Below are 23,096 nucleotides of genomic sequence, written 5' to 3'. Positions count from 1 at the left end.
TGTGGATGTATGCGTATATGCTGTGTTCAACTGTCTGTTGTATCTGCCTTTTTGCCCGTTTATTTTGTGAAATAAGGTTTTGCAGATCTGCCTTACCTGTTTGTACAATCAACTTAAACCCCTGCAGTTCTCCAACCGTCCGAAAACTGCCCAAACTGTCCAAGACAATAAGCCATATGGTTAATGTTAACTGGTGAGCGAAGGGAAGGTCCCTCTGTCCAGCTGTATTGTGCTAAGCATTCTGAGAGTGAGTAGCCCTGCTGTTGCTTTAAACATTTTAAAACAGCAAAAATAATTCCGTTTGATGTCATCTAAATACATCAGTTTAATGCAAATTGTTTTGGGGATGACCGCCTCCGTGGTCTAGTGGTAGAGCGTCCGCCCGGAGAGCGGAAGGTCCGGGGTTCGATCCCCGACCGCGTCATAACATAAGACGTTTAAAGATGGTACTTGTTGTTACCCTGTCTGGCGCTCGCATTAAGGAGGTTAACAAGGACTGATCGGCTCGGAGTCAGTATACTGTGTCTGAGTGGGGTATTCATGTTAAACTGCGGCACGGTATCTCAGTGGGCTAGCACTATAAATCGGCATCAGTACGGACTACTACAAGCAGCCACACAGACACCCGCGTGCATGCACGTCGCTATATAAGTGCAATAATCATGGACGCGACGTTAAACCCCATTTTACCTCACCTATTTTGGGAATACTATAAAATACTATTATTGTGATGTATACGGTGTACCTCACTGTTTCCTGAACTGGTTGCACAATATTGATAATGATATGTTAGTACGTAAGCATTGTAAAAAGTAAATATGTTCATAGGCATCTCCATTGAATGTAAAGCGTAGTGGACTACTTCAGTTTAGTATTAGTTATATAACTTTATGATTAATACTGTAATTATTATACCTTCATATTATTAGAAATAAAAGTTCGATAGATATTTTATATCAAACATAGATAGGGTTACGGAGTATATTTTATGGGGATTATTACTAACATTGTTAATACAATTCTTAATTCTTGGGGATATTACAACATATACACATTTAACTTTAGTTTGTATTATTAAATCTATATTATTTTGAAATTGTTACAGAGACTAGTTATGGTGATAACAAACGTAAAGTCAACATGCTTAAAAGAAGGATTTCAAATTTCAGAAATCAGAAAGCCTATCTTTTACTATGTTCAATATAGAATTGTCAGTTCCAGAATCGGTTGATCGTTAGTTAGTGCCCGTAGGTTTTACCAGAGTAATAAACATCTACCTCTGTGTGTGCGCGTGTGCGCGTGTGCGCGTGTGTGCGCGCGTGCGTGTTAGCGTAGTGTATTTATTTTGTAGATTCGCGTTCATTTAAATATTTCCTAATTGTAATAGTTTTTGGTTCGGAAATTACAACACATCGATTAACAACTGCATAAAGTTGAACAATTTGCAAGGTCTCAATTGATTACGATGTTTCCCAAAGATTTAGCTGGATTGTTATTACAGGGCTGCCGTTTCCAAAACAACATGTCTCTCGCCAATGTAAACTGATATCACAACTAGAACAAGAAGTAATAACTAGAAATATATGGTGTGTCGCAACGTACAACATACCTATACCCCGTTTGTTGAGACCCCGTTATTCCAGATTGAACGTGAACGTGTATACAAAGAGCACCACCCAGTACCTAATATTGGTAAGCCCGGACTTCACTGAGTACACTGCAGTCCGGTTTAACGGGGTTACACTTTATCAAATATGATAAAGATACAAAAAGATATTAAAGCGTAAATTTATATATGTTCGTGATGACAATATTAATGTATGCTGAAAATTGTATTCAAGGAATATATATATTGCGAAAAAACATGTTTATGTTAACTTGTTATCCCTCAAACAGCCACCCCAAACCATTTCGATACAAAACCCGCATTAACATCGACTGCTGCAGTCGGCTACCCTCGACGCTCAGTTAGTCGACATTTTAGTGTGATAATTTACCAATAACTATGTGAACCAAGCAAAGCCCTTCATTAACAAATCGCACAGTTGGTTAAGGATGCATGTCATTTCAATGCATTTAGATCTGAACTGCTAATAACAGAACCATACGTTTCATTTTGAAACTGAAAACGCACTCTTAAACGGCCCAAATGGGCGGGAGAGTCAGTACATGTTTACACCGCCCCAAGAATGGGCCTCACACTGTGTGCCAATGCCGCACATAGAACACAGCCTTCCCGTACGGGTATGAGGTGTTCCCGCAGCGTGGTCTCTCTGTTTACTGTTCAGTGTCCTAACTCGCTGTGCAAAGTTGAACCATTAAGAGATGATCCACGATTCACCCCGATTGTGAAAATTGATTTGTCACATGTACACAAGTTTACTCATGGGTTTCACCAAAGTTGTTGGGGTCTATGAACTTGCCCGCTTTCGACCCCGCATTAAGCTGACACACATTATAACAATCAACAGTTCAGTCAGGATGTTATCAGATTCCTGGTCATTAAACTTGGCGTGATGGACGAGTGATAGTGTATTTTCCTTACAATCACATGGTTGACAAATTTATTACGAGGGCATCAATATTGCTCCGATCGGGACAATATGATGCGTAGTGCATGGAATCGAACGTGGGATCACTTCACATGCGTAGCCCTTTCGCCAAGGTAAGAGATTCCGATGGAAAAATAGCAACGTGTTAGTGTAAAGTTGAACTGTCGGAAATCTTCGGTATGAACAGATCAATTCGTATATTACCACTACACATTATTTCACAGCCAATGACGATGAGTCCACGTGTCTCTGAAATCTCAGATTGTGTCGTGGCGATTCAGGAGTTCCACCGATACGTCTTTGTGACAAGCAATATCGAAGTATATTCAGAACCATGTTCATCATTCAGTCTTGCTTGACAACGGAAAAGGATCTCTACCGAACCGTCACATTTACAGTAATTAAAGAAGTTGTCATCCATAAATTCTTTGTCATCCGTCAACTTCTAAGTAACACCTGTCGAACAATTCAACAATTCAGCAGTTATCGACGTGTATTTCCAGTTCAGTAAATCAAACAGGTCATCATCTATATATAGAGTAGACCTCATGTTGTATAATGGCGATTCAGAAGTTTCGTCAAGAGAAATACCAGTGTCAATATAGAATAGGCTCGTTCCAACATTTCGGCAATTAATAACACGCGCGTAAAGTTAGATAACTGAAAACGTTCCAAGCTGACGAGCGCGAGATATTCTGTGGTAATTTATTGCTAGTTAAACATGGTATATTTGGGCCGAAGTCGCCCAACTGAAGTTGCGAACATTGAAATAGTTGATGGCATGTACGAGGTTGATTGGATAGAACAACATGATAAGTACCGCAGGTGCCACATCCGTGTAGTCATGGTGACGGAACCAGTTGTTTAGCAACAAGATCGGTCTGAGTATACAAAGTATAAAAACAAAGAAATATCTCCAAGTCGGATTGTGAAGTATTCTCAAAGTGCTTTGGCAGAGTGCACATGCGTTCTGTCCGCTGAGCAGCGCATCTGAAAGAGAGAACAGAATTAAGTTTAATAACGAATGTTGATCACTGAACATAGATTAGGCGCCTCCAATCCCGGACGGGGAAGGTTCAGGGTTTAATGCCCGGCCGCGTCATACCAAACGACGTTAAAAGATGGTATTTGTTGTTACCCTGCCTGGCTCTCAGCTAAAATAAGAACTCGTCGGCTCGGAGTCATTATACTGTGAGTGGGGTATTCATGTTAAACTGCGGCATGGTATCTCAGTGGGCTTGCTTTGTAAAATCGGCATTAGTCCGGACTAGTATAAGCAGCCACACACGCGTGCATGCACGTCGCTATATAAGCTCAACAATCTTGAACGCTACGTTAAACCCCATTTCGGGGCGGTCGGGTAGCCTAGTGGTTAAAGCGTTCGCTCGTCACGCGTCACGCCGAAGACCCGGGTTCGATTCCCGACATGGGTACAAAGTGTGAAGCCCATTTCTGGTGTCCCCCGTCGTGATATTGCTGGAATATTGCTAAAAGCGGCGTAAACCGAAGGAAAGATAATGATAATTTAAAATAACATCTTATTGTCTTGATTAAGAGTCCACACAGTCATCAATAGCAGGGACAGCAGGGGTAGCCTTGTGGTTAGACGTAGGCCTCGTCTCTTGACAAAAGAACGGCGCTAAACCATAAACATTCACCGATACCATTTTAATTTGTGTACCCAATTGAGGCACAGTATATTGTTTTATCCCCTTAATGCCAAGCGCCAGGCAAGAAAACACGTGCCATCTTTTAACGTCTTTGGATATGACACGATCGGAACCCGGGCTCAATCCAGACCACGGAGTCGGCATTCGCCGTGATAAAGTTGGGATACAGATGTGATAAAGTAAGGATAAAGTAAGGATAAAGTTGGAATATTACTGATCGAAGGGTAAACGCTCCTGTCTAACTTATCTCAAACAGGGTTCCAATTACTGTTAAAGAACCGCCCATAACCGTGCCATATTTTGTCAATAAGAACATATGAAAACATAACTCAATTAATTTCATTTAAAACAGAAAGGTAAAATAGTTTATATTATATCATACTATCACAAAACTCGAAAAGTTATAAGCGGTTAATTGATAGATCTTATTAAGTGCATTAAGTTAGTATTTCGAGTGGTAGTCTAGTGGGAAAGCGACACCTAGGTTCGACACGAAGTCCGGGTTCTATTTCCCACATGGTTGTCAATGCTTTGTGTTCTTAGTCACTCAAATCGGTAAACGAAAAGACTAGCGATTTCACTTTAGGCTTTCGTCACACATTGAAATAACACGCCTTGATAGGACTTAAAAATAGGGATCTTAGCGTGATAACATCTATCACTGGTTTGTCGGGCCCAGATTCGATTATCGACACACCGCCGTCGTATAGCTGTAATGTTGCTGAGGCGTCAACCAACAGACTTAATGTAATTGGGCAAAGCCTCACCTGAAGTGTGTGGGTCACTACGCGGGTGTCTGATACCACAGCCAAGGATGACAAGTGACGGCGGGACATACAGCAATGCGTTGAGTACCACCAGAGTAGTGGAGTCTTGTCTTCCTGAGAACATCGGTATGTAGATATGCGAGTCATACGGCAAACTGACCACAGACTGGGAAACACAGGTAACCCCTGCCTCGTCGGGACTCTGTAAAAGCATTTGGACTCCAATGGCAAAGAAAGCCCACAACACAACAGCCCGCCAATAACCACTGAAAACGATTTCAGGAACAGTAAATGTCTTTGCATAACCACTTGTCATATTATACAATGCAACACTAGCCACCATGCAGACAAGAACCAGTGTGTCACATTTCACGTAGCACGGGCACACATTGACGCCATGGCCACTAGTTACAACCACTACCATCGCAGTAACACTGAAGAGGAAGGAGAGAAGGGAACCGAAGGTCACGGACGTGAGGAAGTAATTACAATGGAAGGCCTGCGCAGATCGCCGCTGTTCAGCTGCGTGGTACGCTCCCGGAAGTAGCAACAGCGATCCGGTCAGAAGGTAGTGCAGTAACTGAGCGACGTCCATTGTTTTAGTGTCGACTTGTACGGGTGTAGTCACCGTGATGTTCACTTTACTCCAACTCTGTTCTGGGGGGAAGATGATGTTCATGAGCGAGTAGGAATGAAACCTCCTGACCTTGACCTTGCACCTCGAATTGACGTTTATTTCCAATTTTTTGTTTTCTTTTAATATTGTTGTTATGTTTTTGTTACCATGACATGGTCATAACAAAGAGACTTTTTTTCTGAAACCAAAACTTTTTCTAAATGGATGAGTTTGAGTTCATTCAGTTTTGATTTGACAGTGATGGCTATGTCTTCAATGGTATCCTTATATAGTTTGATGATGATGATGATGATTATGGTTTTATATGGTTTGATGATGATGCTACTTCTTCTGTTTGATTTGACTTCCGTCACCTCCACCTGGAAAACAAGAAACAGTGTTAGAATGTCGACAGAACGTTTGCGATTGTCATACCAAAGGCCGATAACTCACGCTTTTTGTTTTGTTTTTGTCGTTCGGCGAATACTTAGCGTTATTTTGTTTGTTTGTTTGTTGTTTCACCCCGTCCTCAACATGTTCCAGCTATGTGACGGCGGTCTGTAAATAGTCGAGTATGGACTAGAAAATACAGTGATTGGCATCATGAGCATCGATCTACACATTTGGAATACGATTACATGCGAGCCTGACCACCCCGTCCCTTTAGTGGCCTCTAATACGAAAAGCATGGGTTGCTCAAGTCATATTTTAACCTGTTTTTCAAGGAGGATTCAATATTAGCGTTATCAGTACTGGATTTCCTTACTATGTGTTAACGGGGGCGTTTTAAGTTTATACAACGTACAGCATAAATGGAACAGTATAGGGACGTTTACGTTCCGGTTTTTCTGCACACTTGCCCTAAACTAGCCTTGTGTGTAGAATGTGATGGACCTGTAGTGAGATTGCGTGGTTTACTATTGGATGCCCGATCGACTGTACATGAATGTCTTTCTTCAATCTCATTAAAATCAGATCTTAGTTCTCGCTACCGCTAAATAAAGATCTGAGGACATCCCATTACGGGTCACGTCAGACCGACCTTACGCGATCTTTGACCGACCAATTGAATGACCAATCAGAAGGCAGTTTTCTCGTGCTTTACGGCACAAATTTTAAATTGGCGACTACGCTTCGAAGCATATTTTGACAAATTCTCGATTACAAATTTGAAACCCTAACAAAAAACATTCTGGAATGACTAAAAGATGGTCTAGATTGTAAGGATTCAGTCGTTAAACCCGTAACTATCGTTCGGAATACCCCATGTTAAAGTTTTCGAGATTGCGTGATTAGAAATCACAGTCCGACGCACTGATTGGTCGGATGAAAGGTCGTTCTGACGACCTAATGGGATGGCTTCGGATCTTTGTTTAGCGGTAGCGAGAACTAAGATCTGATTGTAATGAGATTATGATTTTTGAAATTTGATTATGACTATTTAACCACCACCCATTCCCGCAACAGCTTGTAAACAATAATCTGTGGCCGGGTAATTTTGTGCAACAAGAAACTGCAACAAAACTAAAACCCACCAAAAACCATGTAGAAGTATTGTCTGAGTGCTGAAATACAATATCGCTAACTTAAGATATTTTCGATTGAAAATGAAACATAGTAACGTTTTGATTACTTCTGAATTTTTTTGTTTCAAATCCAATATTCAAGGGTATGCTAACTTTTGCCCGGCAGTGTATTTACTCAAGGCATATAAATGTCATGGACTTACTTACATGAGACAATGATTAAGCAAGGCCCAGCTCGCAAATGTTCACAATTGAACATTTCTAAGTTTTAATGATTTGGTTTTCCCTACCATAATGTTTTTTCCCTATGAACGCAACTTTTAGTTTAATCTAGTTTACTGAATCAAAATTTGGCGTGTCTGGATTATTGTCCAAACAGCATTTTCTAGAAACTATTTTCTATTTGTCTGTCCGTGGATATCACACTAACCTACTGTTTCTGACCTTCGGTTTCTTTAAAGAGCAGCTGTTTCAACGCTGCATACCATGAACATTAGTCATCACACAGTCTGTCGTTCACTGTCGCCAGATTGATAAGCATTTTTAACGACGTGTGTCTAGCAGATTTCAATTGAAGTTAATATACTGTACTTCATTGTGACAAAAATGCTCAGATGTGTGTTGTTGATACCTCAGAGGGAAGGGTGGTCTTGCTCTAAAGGTAGAAGATGTGCGAATGATCAAAGTTGGAGAGTTAATCATGATAGTTGTCGAGTGAGTGAGTGAGTATGGTTTTACGCCGCTTTTAGCAATATCCCAGCAATATCACGGCGGGAAATACCAGAAATGGGCTTCACACAATGTACCCATGTTGGGAATCGAACCCGGGTCTTTGGCTTGACGAGCGAAGGCTTTAACCACTAGGCTACCCCACCGCCCCTGACAGTTGTCGAAAAGTCTGGATCTATCTCTATCGTTCTTAGTTTAATTCAAAAGATTTATAACACATTTCCTCCCACATAAAACTGTGATTATGTTATATAATACTATTGAAAGTGGCGTTAAACCCAACTCACTCACTCATTCACTCTTCATTCAAAATAGGGGGCACGTTTGGCCCAGTCGTCTAAGGCGCCGCGATTCGCTGTGCAGAGTTGCGTCACTTGGGCACGCCAGAAACCTATGGTTGTGGGTTCGAATCCCGGTTCGCCCCGATTATGTTTCTAGGTTTGTCAGCACCATACTCATGCGCGTGGGTTTCACCGAAGTTGTAAACGTCTAAGACCTGCATCACTTCGGGCTTTCCTCCCACATTTAGCTGACACGCCGCGATATAACTGGAATACTGTTAAAAGCGGCGTTAAACCCAACTCACTCACTCATTCAAAATATGTTAATACGATGATCCCTGTAACCGTTTTAACATACCCTTTAATGTAACAACTTTAACTGATTGATCCCACTAATAATATTTCTGAAACCTGCTACACGACACGGGAAAATATGGTATCACTCGATTGGTTCATTCATATTAACTGCCGGGCAAAAGAAAGTATACACTTGAAAATTGGATTCGACGAAAATACCACAAACGTCATCAAAACGTTACTGTGCAGAAAACAGTCGCCGAAACACTGGGAACGTAAGGTCCAGTACCGACTGACCCCCGTCGACACTATCGAGTAACCATTTCTTGTTTGTTTCCTTTTCAAACACCATCAAACATAGGTGAATAGTATAGTCAATCAAGACTTTGTGTTACCAGAGAATCAATGAGCCAGCCAGCTACCCCCATGAAATATGTTTGCATTTCGATATCATAATATAATAAATGGAAAAATAATTGCAAAATGACTGAAATATTTTGACGTTTTGTAAATTGTCCAAGCGAAAATTTCCGTCAGTTTATACGTTGACTGTAACACATATGCCAGGGGGCCCCTCCCCGGCCTGAACTATATATTTTAATATCGAGATGCCAGATGTCATATTTAACAAGTTATATAGTTTTGATATAACATACATTGTGAGTTAACAATAGCCTGAGTATTTAATCAACGAAACAGTGTAGCATACGTATTTCTCAGTATAACAACCGCATCTAACACTTCAGATACTGGCAATATTATACGTGTTAATTCAATGTAATTGACATGTGTTTGAAGGAAACACTTTTCATGACAACAGTTGCATCTTCCATACATCTATTTTGACATATGGGGGCCTAAACCTTAGCCAGACACAAGGAGGAGACTGGTGATTTGCATTTGATTTGTTGAGAATGTTAATATTTCATTACCTAAACAGTGGGATTAAATAGCGCCAGTATTCCTTCGTCACGCTACGATTATATACAGAGTCTATCTAGTAACTTCCTCCTCTACATGTGTTGCGTCATATTTCAAGTCAATAAAACCATTGTTGACTAGTATAGATAAATGAATACACAATCCTCATTAAAATCAGATCTGATTTTAATGAGATTGGTGAATACACAACAAAAACTTCATGAATATCATGGGAATCATAGAAGCTAAACATCAGTTGTGGAACAATATCTAAAATATTTGAAGATGAATATAAAGCTTCCAAAAATATGAGAAAAATGTGAGAAATAAATAACATATATAAGGGAGAGACAAGGCCTCGAAAACTCCTTCCCCATGTCAGTACGTGTTTGAAGACCGGGGAAAGTATGACCACAGTGTATTAGAACTGGCCTAGGTTGGAGCCAAGAGAAAGGAAGACCTGGCCTAGGTTGGAGCCAAGAGAAGGGAAGACCTGGCCTAGGTTGGAGCCAAGAGAAGGGAAGACCTGGCCTAGGTTGGAGCCAAGAGAAGGGAAGACCTGGCCTAGGCTGAATCTTCCCCGGGGAAAAAAACTGACCTTAGTCGAACCTTCACCGGGGAAGAACTGGCCAGGGCGGTGTTTCGGTCTGTTACAAAGGGTCACGTGTTGGTTGTGTAGTGGTGGTAGTTGGGGATGTTGGTTGTGTAGTGGTGGTAGTTGGGGATGTTGGTTGTGTAGTGATGGTAGTTGGGGATGTTGGTTGTGTAGTGGTGGTAGTCGGGGATGTTGGTTGTGTAGTGGTGGTAGTCGGGGATGTTGGTTGTGTAGTGGTGGTAGTTGGGGATGTTGGTTGTGTAGTGATGGTAGTTGGGGATGTTGGTTGTGTAGTGGTGGTAGTTGGGGATGGTGGTTGTGTAGTGGCGGTAGTTGGGGATGTTGGTTGTGTAGTGGTGGTAGTTTGTGATGTTGGTTGTGTAGTGGTGGTAGTTGGGGATGTTGGTTGTGTAGTGGTGGTAGTTGGGGATGTTGGTTGTGTAGTGGTGGTAGTTGGGGATGTTGGTTGTGTAGTGGTGGTAGTTGGGGATGTTGGTTGTGTGTGGTGGTGGGTGTTGGTGGGGATGTTGGTTGTGTAGTGGTGGTAGTCGAGGATGTTGGTTGTGTAGTGGTGGTAGTCGGGGATGTTGGTTGTGTAGTGGTGGTAGTTGGGGATGTTGGTTGTGTAGTGGTGGTAGTTGGGGATGTTGGTTGTGTAGTGGTGGTAGTTGGGGATGTTGGTTGTGTAGTGGTGGTAGTCGGGGATGTTGGTTGTGTAGTGGTGGTAGTCGGGGATGTTGGTTGTGTAGTGGTGGTAGTTGGGGATGTTGGTTGTGTAGTGGAGGTAGTTGGGGATGTTGGTGGTGTAGTGGTGACAGTTGGGGATGTTGGTTGTGTAGTGGAGGTAGTTGGGGATGTTGGTTGTGTAGTGGTGGTAGTTGGGGATGTTCGTTGTGTAGTGGTGGTAGTCAGGGATGTTGGTTGTGTAGTGGTGGTAGTTGGGGAAGTTGGTTGTGTAGTGGTGGTAGTCGGGGATGTTGGTTGTGTAGTGGTGGTAGTCGGGGAAGTTGGTTGTGTAGCGGTGGTAGTCAGGGATGTTGGTTGTGTAGTGGTGGTAGTTGGGGAAGTTGGTTGTGTAGTGGTGGTAGTCGGGGATGTTGGTTGTGTAGTGGTGGTAGTCGGGGATGTTGGTTGTGTAGTGGAGGTAAACGGGGATGGTGGTTGTGTAGTGGTGGTAGTCAGGGATGTTGGTTGTGTGTGGTGGTGGGTGTTGGTGGGGATGTTGGTTGTGTAGTGGTGGTAGTCGGGGATGTTGGTTGTGTAGCGGTGGTAGTCAGGGATGTTGGTTGTGTAGTGGTGGTAGTTGGGGAAGTTGGTTGTGTAGTGGTGGTAGTCGGGGATGTTGGTTGTGTAGTGGTGGTAGTCGGGGATGTTGGTTGTGTAGTGGAGGTAAACGGGGATGGTGGTTGTGTAGTGGTGGTAGTCAGGGATGTTGGTTGTGTGTGGTGGTGGGTGTTGGTGGGGATGTTGGTTGTGTAGTGGTGGTAGTCAGGGATGTCGGTTGTGTATTGGATGTAGTTGGGGATGTTGGTTGTGCAGTGGTGGAAGTTGGGGATGTTGGTTGTGTAGTGGTGGTGGGTGTTGGTGGGGATGTTGGTTGTGCAGTAGTGGTGTGGGATGGTGAATGGTGGTTGGAATGGTTGGGCAGGATGGTGGTTGTGCTGTGTGATGTGGTGTGGTGTTGTGTGGGGAGGTTGATGGTGTGGTTGTGGTAGTTGTTGATGTTCGGTGTGTGTTTGGGGCGTGGTTTGAGGTACGTGGGTGAACGCCGGAGGGATGGGTGGGCAGAATGGGGGTGGTGAGACGCCCTTTTGACAAAATATCCTGGATCCGCCCGTGACCATGTCCATGTATCACCCATTACACACAGCGAAGTCAGGCACAGCACACGGTCGGCTATCACATCACAAATACAACCATCCAGCAACGGACATTAGAAAATCAATTATGCGAATACTGATTGTCGGTCCCGTTGTAGATTACAAAATACGCAACCGATCCCCAATGCTTAAGAACCGACATTCAACAATGTGTGACCCAGTAGATAGTTGTCACCGTATCCTGACGCCGTTGCTAGTTTTTCATGCCATCAGTCACTGGTGTGCCTGTGCTATACTCGAATGCTTACAGGTCGCCGTGATATAGCGGGAATATTCCTGACGATCGTGCAAAATAGCATCATTCGCCGAATCTCGAATACAATGTATATATAACGAAAATAGTATGTAGGTTTGACGTACAGTACACATCTATTCATTCGTGCGCGATAACTGCAATTCAAACAGAACACAGATAATACACATACCTTTTGTCGAGAGAAGACGCATACTGGGGACAGCGTGAATATGTCTACAAGTCTTTACTCTGCATGTGGAGCAAGGACACGCACGGTTTATCAGACCATCGCCACCTGCTGCACAGAGAGAGAGAGAGAAGGGGGAGGGGGGGAGTACTAATTCGCTCACACTCGAGGCTATTCTTATCAGTTCATCAGTTCAATCTTTCGCTGGATAGAATATCCTCAATATGTGTCCCCACTGTATGTTGGATATTTTCCTGTTATGATAGCTATAATCTTACATAACACAGTAGTTTCATTTTAATATAATATATCATTTTGACATCAACATATATAGTTTACAAGTCTAGTTATGTCTTTTATTTATGGCTGAGATTTAAAAGTAGTAGTATTTTTCTGTGTGACGTAATAAAGCTTACAAATGTCGACATGTGCGAGCTGTTGCGCGCCGTCTTTATCAGCCGTGGCGAGAAGGATGGGATGTACGGCTGCTTCCGCCTCCACTTAAAGGATCAACTAGGTCGGGATGGATCTAAAGACGATTTCTGTCAATGTAGTTATTCTTGCAAACAATGATTTAAAAAAACCTGTTTCCGTGTTTCTTATATTACATAACATAATTATTTTGTCCGTTAGAAGTATATAGCAGAATGTATTTCTTTCCGACATTTGCTTCTGAATATATTTTCACCAAATTTCCAGTTTAGAAAATGCGTTCTTGCTTGGCATCTGCAATTTGTTTTGAAGAGAGGGAAATTAAAGTTCATCACTAACTACATAAGCACCACATCACACCTGGCTACTACTACTACTACTACTACTACTACTACTACTACTACTACTGCTGCTACTATTACTGCTGCTGCTGCTACTACTACTACTGCTACTGCTACTACAACTGCTACTGCTACTGCTGATACTACTACTACTACTACTACTGCTACTACTACTACTGCTACTACTACTACTACTGCTGTTACGACTTCTACCATTCTACTAGTGTTGTTACTACTAAAACTACTACTACTACTACTACTTAACTAAATAGCTTAAGATTCTACACCACACACAGCGCATACCTCCTGGGTCACAAAAGTAGTGTCCATTTAACCCCATTCTCAGCTTCCTGGGGATTATACCTCAAAGAAACACCGTCTGGATTATTCTGGCGTAAAAGCAAAGGAATATAAACATATTTACGACACACTGACCACTACCGAAACATGGCCACATCAGACCCACTGTACACATCGAGTTTACAAATAGAAGTATACCTCTATGTGTTATAATTCGCCACACTCACCTGTTGCACTGAACGCCGACAGGTGCGCTTCCCGGAGATTGATTGCAGTTATGAGCGTTGTACCTGACCGGTCCGGGGGCGAGTTAACTGGACTATAATTATACGTGAATATTCTGTTCCATACTGCCTGTTATAAAGTAGCGCGGCTCGCGGCTAATACCGACAACTAATCTCCAATATACGGCAGATGATACGCTGTGGGTGTCGCCAGGTGGCGCGAATAGTTGCCGTTAATATTGATTGAGTCACTTATTAAAAAATAATATCATTGAGTTTTTGTCATGAAATCGATAGATACATATGAGAAACATTGCATCGATATGTGAATGTTATCAGTTTATACCATATTAAACATATTTCAACACACGTAAAAATGCATTTGTTTCTTTCACTTTGACATATGAAATATGATGATGTCGAAAACATAATATTGTAAAAGTTCGAGGACCCGCAGCGCCAGTGGAGTTTAACGTCTGATCATATTACGCGCATTTCGTGTCAAATCATCCGTTAGATACAGATGAATACTGTTTCTGTTTTTTTATATATCATTATCATTATCCTATTGTCAAAATACAAGAATGGTGTACTATGTAATATGCACGGTAATAACCGAGTTACTTAATATCAAAATACATAAATTGCAAATAATGCCAGCATGTCATTGGCAACCATGCAGATTTTCCATAAACATAAAATATTTAGGCCACAGCAACTAACTATGACGGACTATGTTGTTTATGTTAATGGTTTAACAAGCAGTGTGGGAAGATATTATTATTGATTCATTTAATGAGGTATAAACAGACACGACGCAGATTTGTATGCCTTGTTTTTACCGTCAAGACGCAAAATGATATTAATAAATAAAAACGTATGATTTATATGTTTACAATCTTTCAAAAGGGGAAGTACAGTATGCTTGTTGGTAGAACAGATTAGGGAAGGAAAAGAATAACAACAACATTGTGTAAATCACTTTTATTACACACACGTACACATACACGCACCTACACACAAACACACAGATATACAAGCGATACATACATCCGTTTGTATAACGTAGAACAAACTAGGGAAGGAAAAGAATGACATCTCTATGGAGTGAATCCACGTTGGCACACACACGCACGCACGCACGCACGCACGCACGCACGCACGCACACACACACACACACACACACACACACACGTGCATACACGCGTGCACACACGCGTGCATACACACACACACGTGTGCGCAAACACGCACGCGCGCACACACACACACACACACACACACACACACACACACGGCGCAGATCCTGAACGCGGATAGCAAACTCGATCAAACTTTTCACACCTGAACCATGCTGTACACGGTGACACATCGTGGTAAATCTTGTGCCAATAAACATCTCGACCACATTGATCGCGTTCAAAGAAGGGAAACGGCTCCTATAATGCGCATGACAGAAAATGACAATGTGCGTGCAATAGGCATGGTAGACTAACACCTTGTCAATGAAAACATTTCTTCAGAATACTTATATTTTTTTTTTCCGAAACCACCTTTCATCTTCTGCTGTTTTCAAATGTGGAACCAGGCAAACTGGGCTTGGTTAGTTTGATCTAGACTTGCCTAGGCTTTTATTAAAAAAATACCTAAAAAATATAAATTCCACATTCATAGAGCAAGACAATTGGCATGGTTGAAGCTGGCTCATCACAGAATGGCGTTGGCAGACAGTTTAGTAAATCTAACAGAGGTGAGGTGAGGTGAGGTGAGGTGAGGTGAGGTGAAATTGAATTTAACGTCGCGTCCTAGATTATTGCACTAATATAACGATGTGTATGCACCTGTGTGTGTGGCTGCTTATACTAGTCCGGACTGATGGCGATTTATAGTGCTAGCTCATTGAGATACCATGCCGCAGTTTAACATGAATACTCTACTCAGACACAGTATACTGACGCCGAGCCGACAAGTCCTTGTTTTAGCCCCTTAATGCCGAGCGCCAGACAGGGTAACAACAAGTATCATCTTTTAACGTCTTTTGGTATGACGCGGCCGGGGATCGAACCCCGGAACTTCCGCTCTCCGGGCGGACGCTCTACCAGAAGACCGCGGAGGCGGTCTAAATCTAATAGATAGATATCCCGACTGATGGAATGATATCAGCAAAAGGTTGGTAGTGGAAGACACAGAAAGACTACTCCCGGGCAGGATCGATATGTACGCGCCATTGCGTCGAGGAACACATTCATTTCTGCAGGAGACCTGAGTGACAACTTCAGGGCTGCCACAGGAATTCGACTTTTAAACGTCAACGATACGAAACAGGTTGGAAAATGCGGGTCTGGAAACAAGGCGTCCTTTCAGATGAATGTGTCTGACTGTGGCACACAGGCGACTCCGATAACCATGGGCACATCAGTTTGGAGGTCGTCAGCAAGGACACTGAGATACACCATGTTTTCCGAGGAATCGAGGTTCTGTTTACGCTTTACAGATTGTAGACAACGTGTTTAGAGACTGCGTGGAGACAGGTACTTTCCGACAGAAGTCCAAGAGCGCGATAGGTACGACGGCGGCAGCATCATGGTCTTGGCTGGCATCACATACGCCAACAGGACGGATCTGATGATCGTGCAAGAGAACATGACGCGTCCGAGTTTTGTGAACCAGATGTTACGTCCAGCGGTCATCCCATGTGCCCGGCACGTATTTGCCCTGAACTGTTTGAGATCCAGGACGGCAACGCACCTCCTCACAGAGCTGGTGTTGCAGTCGACTGTCTGAGGGGGTAAGGTGTTACAACATTGCCCTGGCCAGCCACATCTCCAGACATGGCACCAGTTGAAGAGCTTTGGGGTGTCCTGGGCCGAACCGACCTCAGCTAGCGTTCCCAGAACTTGCGACAGCTTGGGCGCCCCTTGAGAAGAATAACGAAGTGTACCCCGGGAGACCATCGGGCGTTTGATATCCAGTATGCCCAGAAGATGTCGTTCCTGCATCGATGCACACGGGGCATGGACCAGATATTGACTTCCACGTGAAGATTGAATTCCACACCGTCATTTCTGATACATTTAGGTCTTCCCTTGAATATTGTGTCCATTATAGTATTATATATAATCGTTGACGAGAGTGAAATATGCTTGTTAGTAGACACACCAGGATGGGAAAAGAATAACATCGGTGGTGAGTGAATCCCGTTTGGCACACACGCACGCACGCACGCACGCACGCACACACACACAGAGGCAAACAGACACAAAGACACACATGTACACAGGCACGGGCACACGCACACATACATACTCGCGCGCGCACACACACACGCACACACACAGAGGCAAACAGACACAGACACACATATACACAGACACGGGCACACGCACATACACACGCGCGCGCGCACACGCACGCACACACGCAGAGGCAGACACAGAGACACATATACACAGACACGGGCACACGCACACATACACACGCGCGCGCACACGCACGCACACACACATGCATGTAGATGTTTGCTACTTTGATTGAACCTACTGGCAGCGTGCCAAGGATCGTATAGGACCCGAACACGACCAATGGACTGGGCCACGGCTAATGTTGCGCAACACAGGACCAATGGGCCAATTGTGTCTCCTTCGTACGTTCCCAGTATTCTTGAATCCGGACACGTGTTAATCCGGATTAACGAGTTTAAGTCGTATAACGAAACAGACGTCTTCCTGAACTCCATACTATTTAAAGAAATTTTTTAACCCTGTTCATCGCGAGCTGTTCATCGCGTTGGAGATATACGCCATATATTTTACCTTATAGTCGGTGATCCCTAGATCCTGCGCTGTCAGGTGCTTCTACTCCGATACCATCTGCTTCCCAAGCGTCTGCATATATGCACAGTGGCCAGCTGATAACTGTAACTTAGGTTACCTGTACACACAGTAGTAGGATGCGGCGAGGAAGTATTGATACAGGGATACAACCGTGACGTGTACAGGCGTCAGCTGTGACACGAAGGCGTGAACGACATATAGGGGCGACAGGTTTTATCATTGTTGTAATGGACCATTATAAACATATGCATGGCGTCTTTCACAGTGATTTTTCTCTCATTTGTTTTTAATAGCTTGTGAATCCTCTTATCAGGTGATGTTGTGTTACCTTGTTCGAACATTAGGACCTCGCCTACTCATTAACAGTGAGTTAGGGTTTAAGCAAAGACGTTTATACTTTGGTTTAAGCAATATTCCAGCAATATCACGACGTGGACGCCAGGGATGGGCTTCACATAGTGTACCCATGTGGGGAATCGAACCAGGTCTTCTGTATGCCGGGCTAAAGCTTTAACCTCTAGGTCATCCCACTACGGCATGTATACTATAGTCAAAAACTAAGGTGAGTGAGTGAGTTGGGTTTAACGCTGTTTTTAACAGTATTCCAGTTATATCGCATCGTGTCAGCTTAATGTCGGAGGAAAGCCCGAAGTGATTCAGATCTAAGACGTTTACCACTTCGGTGAAACCCACGAGCACGGGTGTGGTGCTGACAAACCTAGAAACATAATCGGGGCGAACCGGGATTCGAATCCACAATCATAGGTTTCTGGCGTGCCCAAGGGGTGCAACTCTGCACAGCGAATTCAGGCGCCTTAGACGACTGGACCACCCAAAAACCTAAGGGACTGGTGTAATGATGGTGAAGGTGTAATGAAGATAATATCTGTAAAAGTAATTTCGGGCGTTTGGATCAATATCTGGTATCGCCCGCCACTCTGCCTGAAGTGCTACCCTAAACTGGGCCTCGTTGGCGGGTGCTGAGTCTCCGATGTCCAGCAGATGCTCTATTGGGGACATGTCAGGGAACATGTTATTTTGCAGTTCGCAACTTTTGCCGATAACAAGGACAGGATGCAAGATTTCGTCAACATATCGCTGGCCTGTCAAATTTCCATTCACGATAACAAAATCAGTTCGCTTCTCGTGTGTGATACCGCCCCAAACCATGACACTACCGTCCCCATACCGATCAAGGTCAAGACTATTGTTGCCCTGGCTTGCCGCTCGCTGCTACGTCGCCAGCGTTTTCTGCCATCTGTGAAACCTTGACTCATCTTTAAACGTCGTGTAACGCCATTGACGCACAGTCCGTCCCTGGTGCTGCCTACAGTCTTTGCTGCCTATGGTAAGCCGTAAGGGTCACACCCTTCACAGGATGCCTTGCTTCCCGGCAGGTTGCATAGAGCCACCCGTGAAGATCCGGGATAGAGTAGGTCTTTAGCAACCCATGCTTGTCGTAAAAGGGTACTGCGCTTGTCATAAGAGGCGACTAACAGGATCGGGTGGTCAGGCTCGCTGACTTTGTTGATGCATGTCATCGTATCACATTTGCGTAGATCGATGCTCATGACGTCAATCACTGGATTGTCTGTTCCAGATTCGATTATTTACAGACCGTCGTCATTTAGTCCTTTCCAATAAGTTCTTATCTCCCCTTTCGTGTATTATCTCCCTTTATCGAGGCCTCTTCCGAAGATGTTTTCGGTTCAAAATGGCGTCGAGGGAAGAGCATGTAAACGGGAAAGCACAATACATAAATTTTAATTTTGACAGTTAAATGTGCGTGAACTCAAGACCTGCTTATGGAATCATGGAGAATACGTTTCAAGGAGATTTTGTGCGCCAAAGGTGTAAGTTATATTGGCAAACGATCTATTGAAGATGTATAAACAACCAACGTTGTTAATGTGAGACAAAGACGATTTGAGAAGTTTCTGTCACCTCTCGGCGAGCTTTTACCAGACCAATTACTCCTGAAACATGGCTGGGATAGTTGAAAGCTAAGGTTTTCTTTGTTTTCCATACAATGTGTATATGGACTCCTCACTAAAGACAGTGTTTAGGGAGACACAACCTTATAAAGCCCTAAAAGTTTAATTCAATTATAACATCATTAATATGTAAGTTTTACAAATCTGAATTTGAATTATTTATACTTGACAGGATAAGTTAATTGTTTCACATAATGATGTAAACGGGCTTGTCTTTTCCCTTTCGAGTCACATTTCATGTTTGTGAAATGAACACTGTCATGAAAGATGAAGAAGGGTCTTATGACATTAAAAGTTTCAATACCTGTCTAAAATCTTACGTCTGTTTGCTTTTCTATCCCCTGCTGTTATCGTTTAGTTATGGACAGTTGTAGAATTCAGTCCCCAGCTGTGACATACCAGTAGATTGTACTTAAACGTAATGGTTGGTACATCAATGTACATGCTGTTTCTCTCCATGGTGCTGGCATTGAAAGGGATAAAGAAGGGACTGATTCGCTCAGTCAGTATGTGTCCCAAGTGTGTGAGTGAGTTAGCAGCTGAACTAACATTATTATTAATATTAAAAGTCCAAGCTAGTACAAGCAGGCATGCACATTCAACAGTTTAGAAATTAGCACTAGTCCTATAGTCCTTGCAAAACTGCCCAGTAGTTAAGATATCATTAGGACTTATAGAAATGTGCCCATTTTGGGTTTCGCTATATGTTAACATTATAAGGACTAGTGGACTAAAACTGTTTAGTTTTTATCTCTGTGTAACAAGATCCCAGGATGCTCGGCTTCTTAACAACAGAAAAGAACAGGTCCCCATCGGTGACCGAGGACGTAGCAATGCTGAAAACCACCTCTGTTCGTCAGTATCATAGAGAACTCTCAGGTTTCACATAGTACCAGGTGCTTCCTGCTATAAATCGCTTCCTTGACATAACTGAAATACTGCTGAAAATCAGTGAAAATGAGCAGTTAACCTAACTCTACTCACTCATCATGAGCATCATTAAAAACCTTGTTCCTTTTATTACTTTTTATATTCTGTTTTACTGTAGAAATATTTTGCAAAAAATACCAAAGATTTATTTAGTTCAACTGAAACAACAGGTATGATTAATTTTTATTATGTTTTTTCCGTTCTCACCCATTCTTATCAGTCTAACAGCGATGCAAGCACTCTCACCACTGACACCTGAACACAACAAAATTACAATGAACAGTAAAAGGAATTTATTCAAGATAAGATGTGAGGACACTCTCGCCTTTTCTCAAACACCTGGTCTCGTCACTTGAAACTCATTCATAAACACATCAGCGTTAGAAATCGGCCCTAGTCCTGTAGTCCTTGCCAAACTGCTCAACAGTTAAAGTATCATTGGGACAAGTAGAAATTTGCCATTTTTAAGGGTTTTGCTATATGTTATCATTATAACAACTAGCAGACTAAAAATGTTAGTTTCTACCACTGCGCATGCTCATGATATAGTCGGAATCGTACAATCGATTTCTTATGAATATAGAAAGGGTTTTGTGGCTTTTATTTACACCAACACATCAATGACATTGAACCACAGTGTGCCTTAATAGGTTTGACCAGTTACAAGAACCAGACTCGTTTACATTATTCGTCACGCTTACAACACTGAATTTCCACATCTATCATTTTTGGTTTTGATATAACATTTGATATATTATCATTCAATGTTTAAGTTGACACGGTCACACATAAATTATAAAATATATCTGTCTGAGTGGATGCATCAATGCCTGAAGGATGAAAGTCAGCCTGTTCACTCTTGTTTACAAGATGACTTGAGGCATGATCTGCAATTTGTCCACAATAGCCATGTATGACAACTGAAGTTTCCACTCTTGATCCTGAGGACAGAATTCTCACCCCCATTGTCACTGTCCCTGGATTGCTCAGCTAATGGTGCTTGGGTCTCCCTTTGTATGGTACTCTCGTCTGAGTTGGAATCAAAATGGAAATTTATAAGATAAAAATAAAATAATAACTATAATTACAACAATTGCAATCAGATCATTGATGTCCATTCTCAGGATTAACATTAGTAATAGATCTGATTTCAGATAACTCATGTTCATTGCAATTATGTATTTTCTCTACACAAAAAAACATACTCCGATTAATACATTTTCTAAATTTTGAAGTTTCTAAAAAATATGTGAATAATTCCGATATTATTCTCTAATTCTGGTTGATTGTTTAACAATATCGTAATGATTATCATTTTGAAAAGTATTTGGTCTTTTAGGGGTTATCAATGCGTCATTAAAAAGCATGAAAGGTATTTGGTCTTTTAGGGGTATCAATGCATCATTAAATAGCATGAACGTTAAGCCTCAGTAATATAGTGTTTGTGTAGACTTTACCTGATACGTGTTGAACGTTTTCCCCCGAAAATAGATGGTAATAGACAGTCGGAAATGATCATTTCTTTAGTGATACATTCGCTGGAATGTCACCACCCGTCCGTCTTCCCCCTTCCCTCTATAATTTGTGCAGACAGTGCGATAATGCCGCTGTTTCGTTCTCGTCTCGTTCATTTTGCAAAACCTCTCCGGAAGTGAACGTCAAGCGCGTAATAGGGCCGTTTTATTATTCCCCGCCCTGAAGGCGGGGAAGTATACGGGAACGGTTAATTTTGTAGCATGTATGTCGACATGTTGGTTTATTTGAAATTTCAAGCCACGCATTTACCGAAACGAAACTTACAAATCATGTGCGTGGAATGTTGATGCTATTCTTTTCCGGCGATAAGAGATACTTCAAAATCGTCTTGCTATTCTGAGACTTTTTTTCACGTTTCGTTATGCAGATAACCCATGAAATTTGTTCATTTTGTTTTTAAAAGAGCTATAAATTGTTTAGGGGAAATATATATCTCATTTCGCTAAAGTTAACTGGTCTATATTTTGTAAGAATAAACTATTGCGCATTGAGCGATTATCTCCTTTAGCTATAGGCGTAGTATAGAGCTTTATCACGCACTGACCTTGCAATGCTGTACATCGTATCTTATTCAAGCTGTTTCCCTGAACGTGAGTGATCATCTCCCTTACCCGAACAGCTCCATTGCGCACTACCTTTGCAATATATCGTATGTTATTCAGGCAGCCATCGAGAAAGGTTCAAGGGAGGAATTTAGATCAAGCCTGTCACGCGCACTCAATCTTTCAACTTCACCATTGCTGTTGCAACATATTGTTCAACACGATTAAATACCAGGCTTCTATAAAGTATGACTTTGTTCAATAAACAACATGTAAAACAACGGGTTTGATATGAGAAATTTGTAATTAGTTGTCTTCATTATCACATTTAGGACCCTTGCTGGGCATAGTTGAGTACAGTATTGTTTCAAATAGTTCACTGTATGTAATGTATGATTCATGCCGTTTCATGCGGCGGTTTACGGTTCTACGTGGTTTATTGCTTTGACATTTCCTTTTTAACCCGGCAGAGATTATACACCCGTATATGCTCTTTGCTTCTGGATACATAGGAAATCAACAGGTTGGTCTGTAGTTTGCAATTATTTTCCTAACAGATAATACGGTTGCATGATATCTTCACGATGTTTGGGTTGAACATGGTAACATTCTTCTAAACATATTTCAAATCTAAACTGGAAGCAATCACAACACAAACCCAGTTAACCAAACGGAACCTCAAGAGTGAGTGAGGGAGTTGGGTTTAA

General features: G+C 42.3%; 1 protein-coding gene across 2 annotated transcripts; it reads right to left on the bottom strand.

Moving 5' to 3' along the window:
* Positions 1-1,889: 1,889 nt before the first annotated feature.
* LOC124145678 lies at positions 1,890-13,780 on the bottom strand. 2 transcript variants are annotated; one of them, XM_048393414.1, is made up of 3 exons: positions 13,557-13,780; positions 4,990-5,985; positions 1,890-3,542 (listed from the first exon to the last, which is right to left on the bottom strand). In XM_048393414.1, exons 2-3 carry the CDS (start codon positions 5,666-5,668, stop codon positions 3,268-3,270), a joined length of 954 nt encoding a protein of 317 aa, XP_048249371.1. In that variant the 5' UTR covers positions 5,669-5,985; positions 13,557-13,780; the 3' UTR covers positions 1,890-3,267. The 2 variants fall into 2 exon arrangements, with proteins under 2 accessions (XP_048249371.1, XP_046371510.2); XM_046515554.2 differs by lacking the exon at positions 13,557-13,780 and adding an exon at positions 12,260-12,624.
* Positions 13,781-23,096: the final 9,316 nt, after the last annotated feature.

Source organism: Haliotis rufescens, unplaced genomic scaffold (genome assembly GCF_023055435.1).
Source record: "Haliotis rufescens isolate VD_foot unplaced genomic scaffold, xgHalRufe1.0.p SCAF_12, whole genome shotgun sequence".
Taxonomy (NCBI): domain Eukaryota; kingdom Metazoa; phylum Mollusca; class Gastropoda; order Lepetellida; family Haliotidae; genus Haliotis; species Haliotis rufescens.
This window is presented reverse-complemented; position numbering and strand designations above follow the sequence as displayed.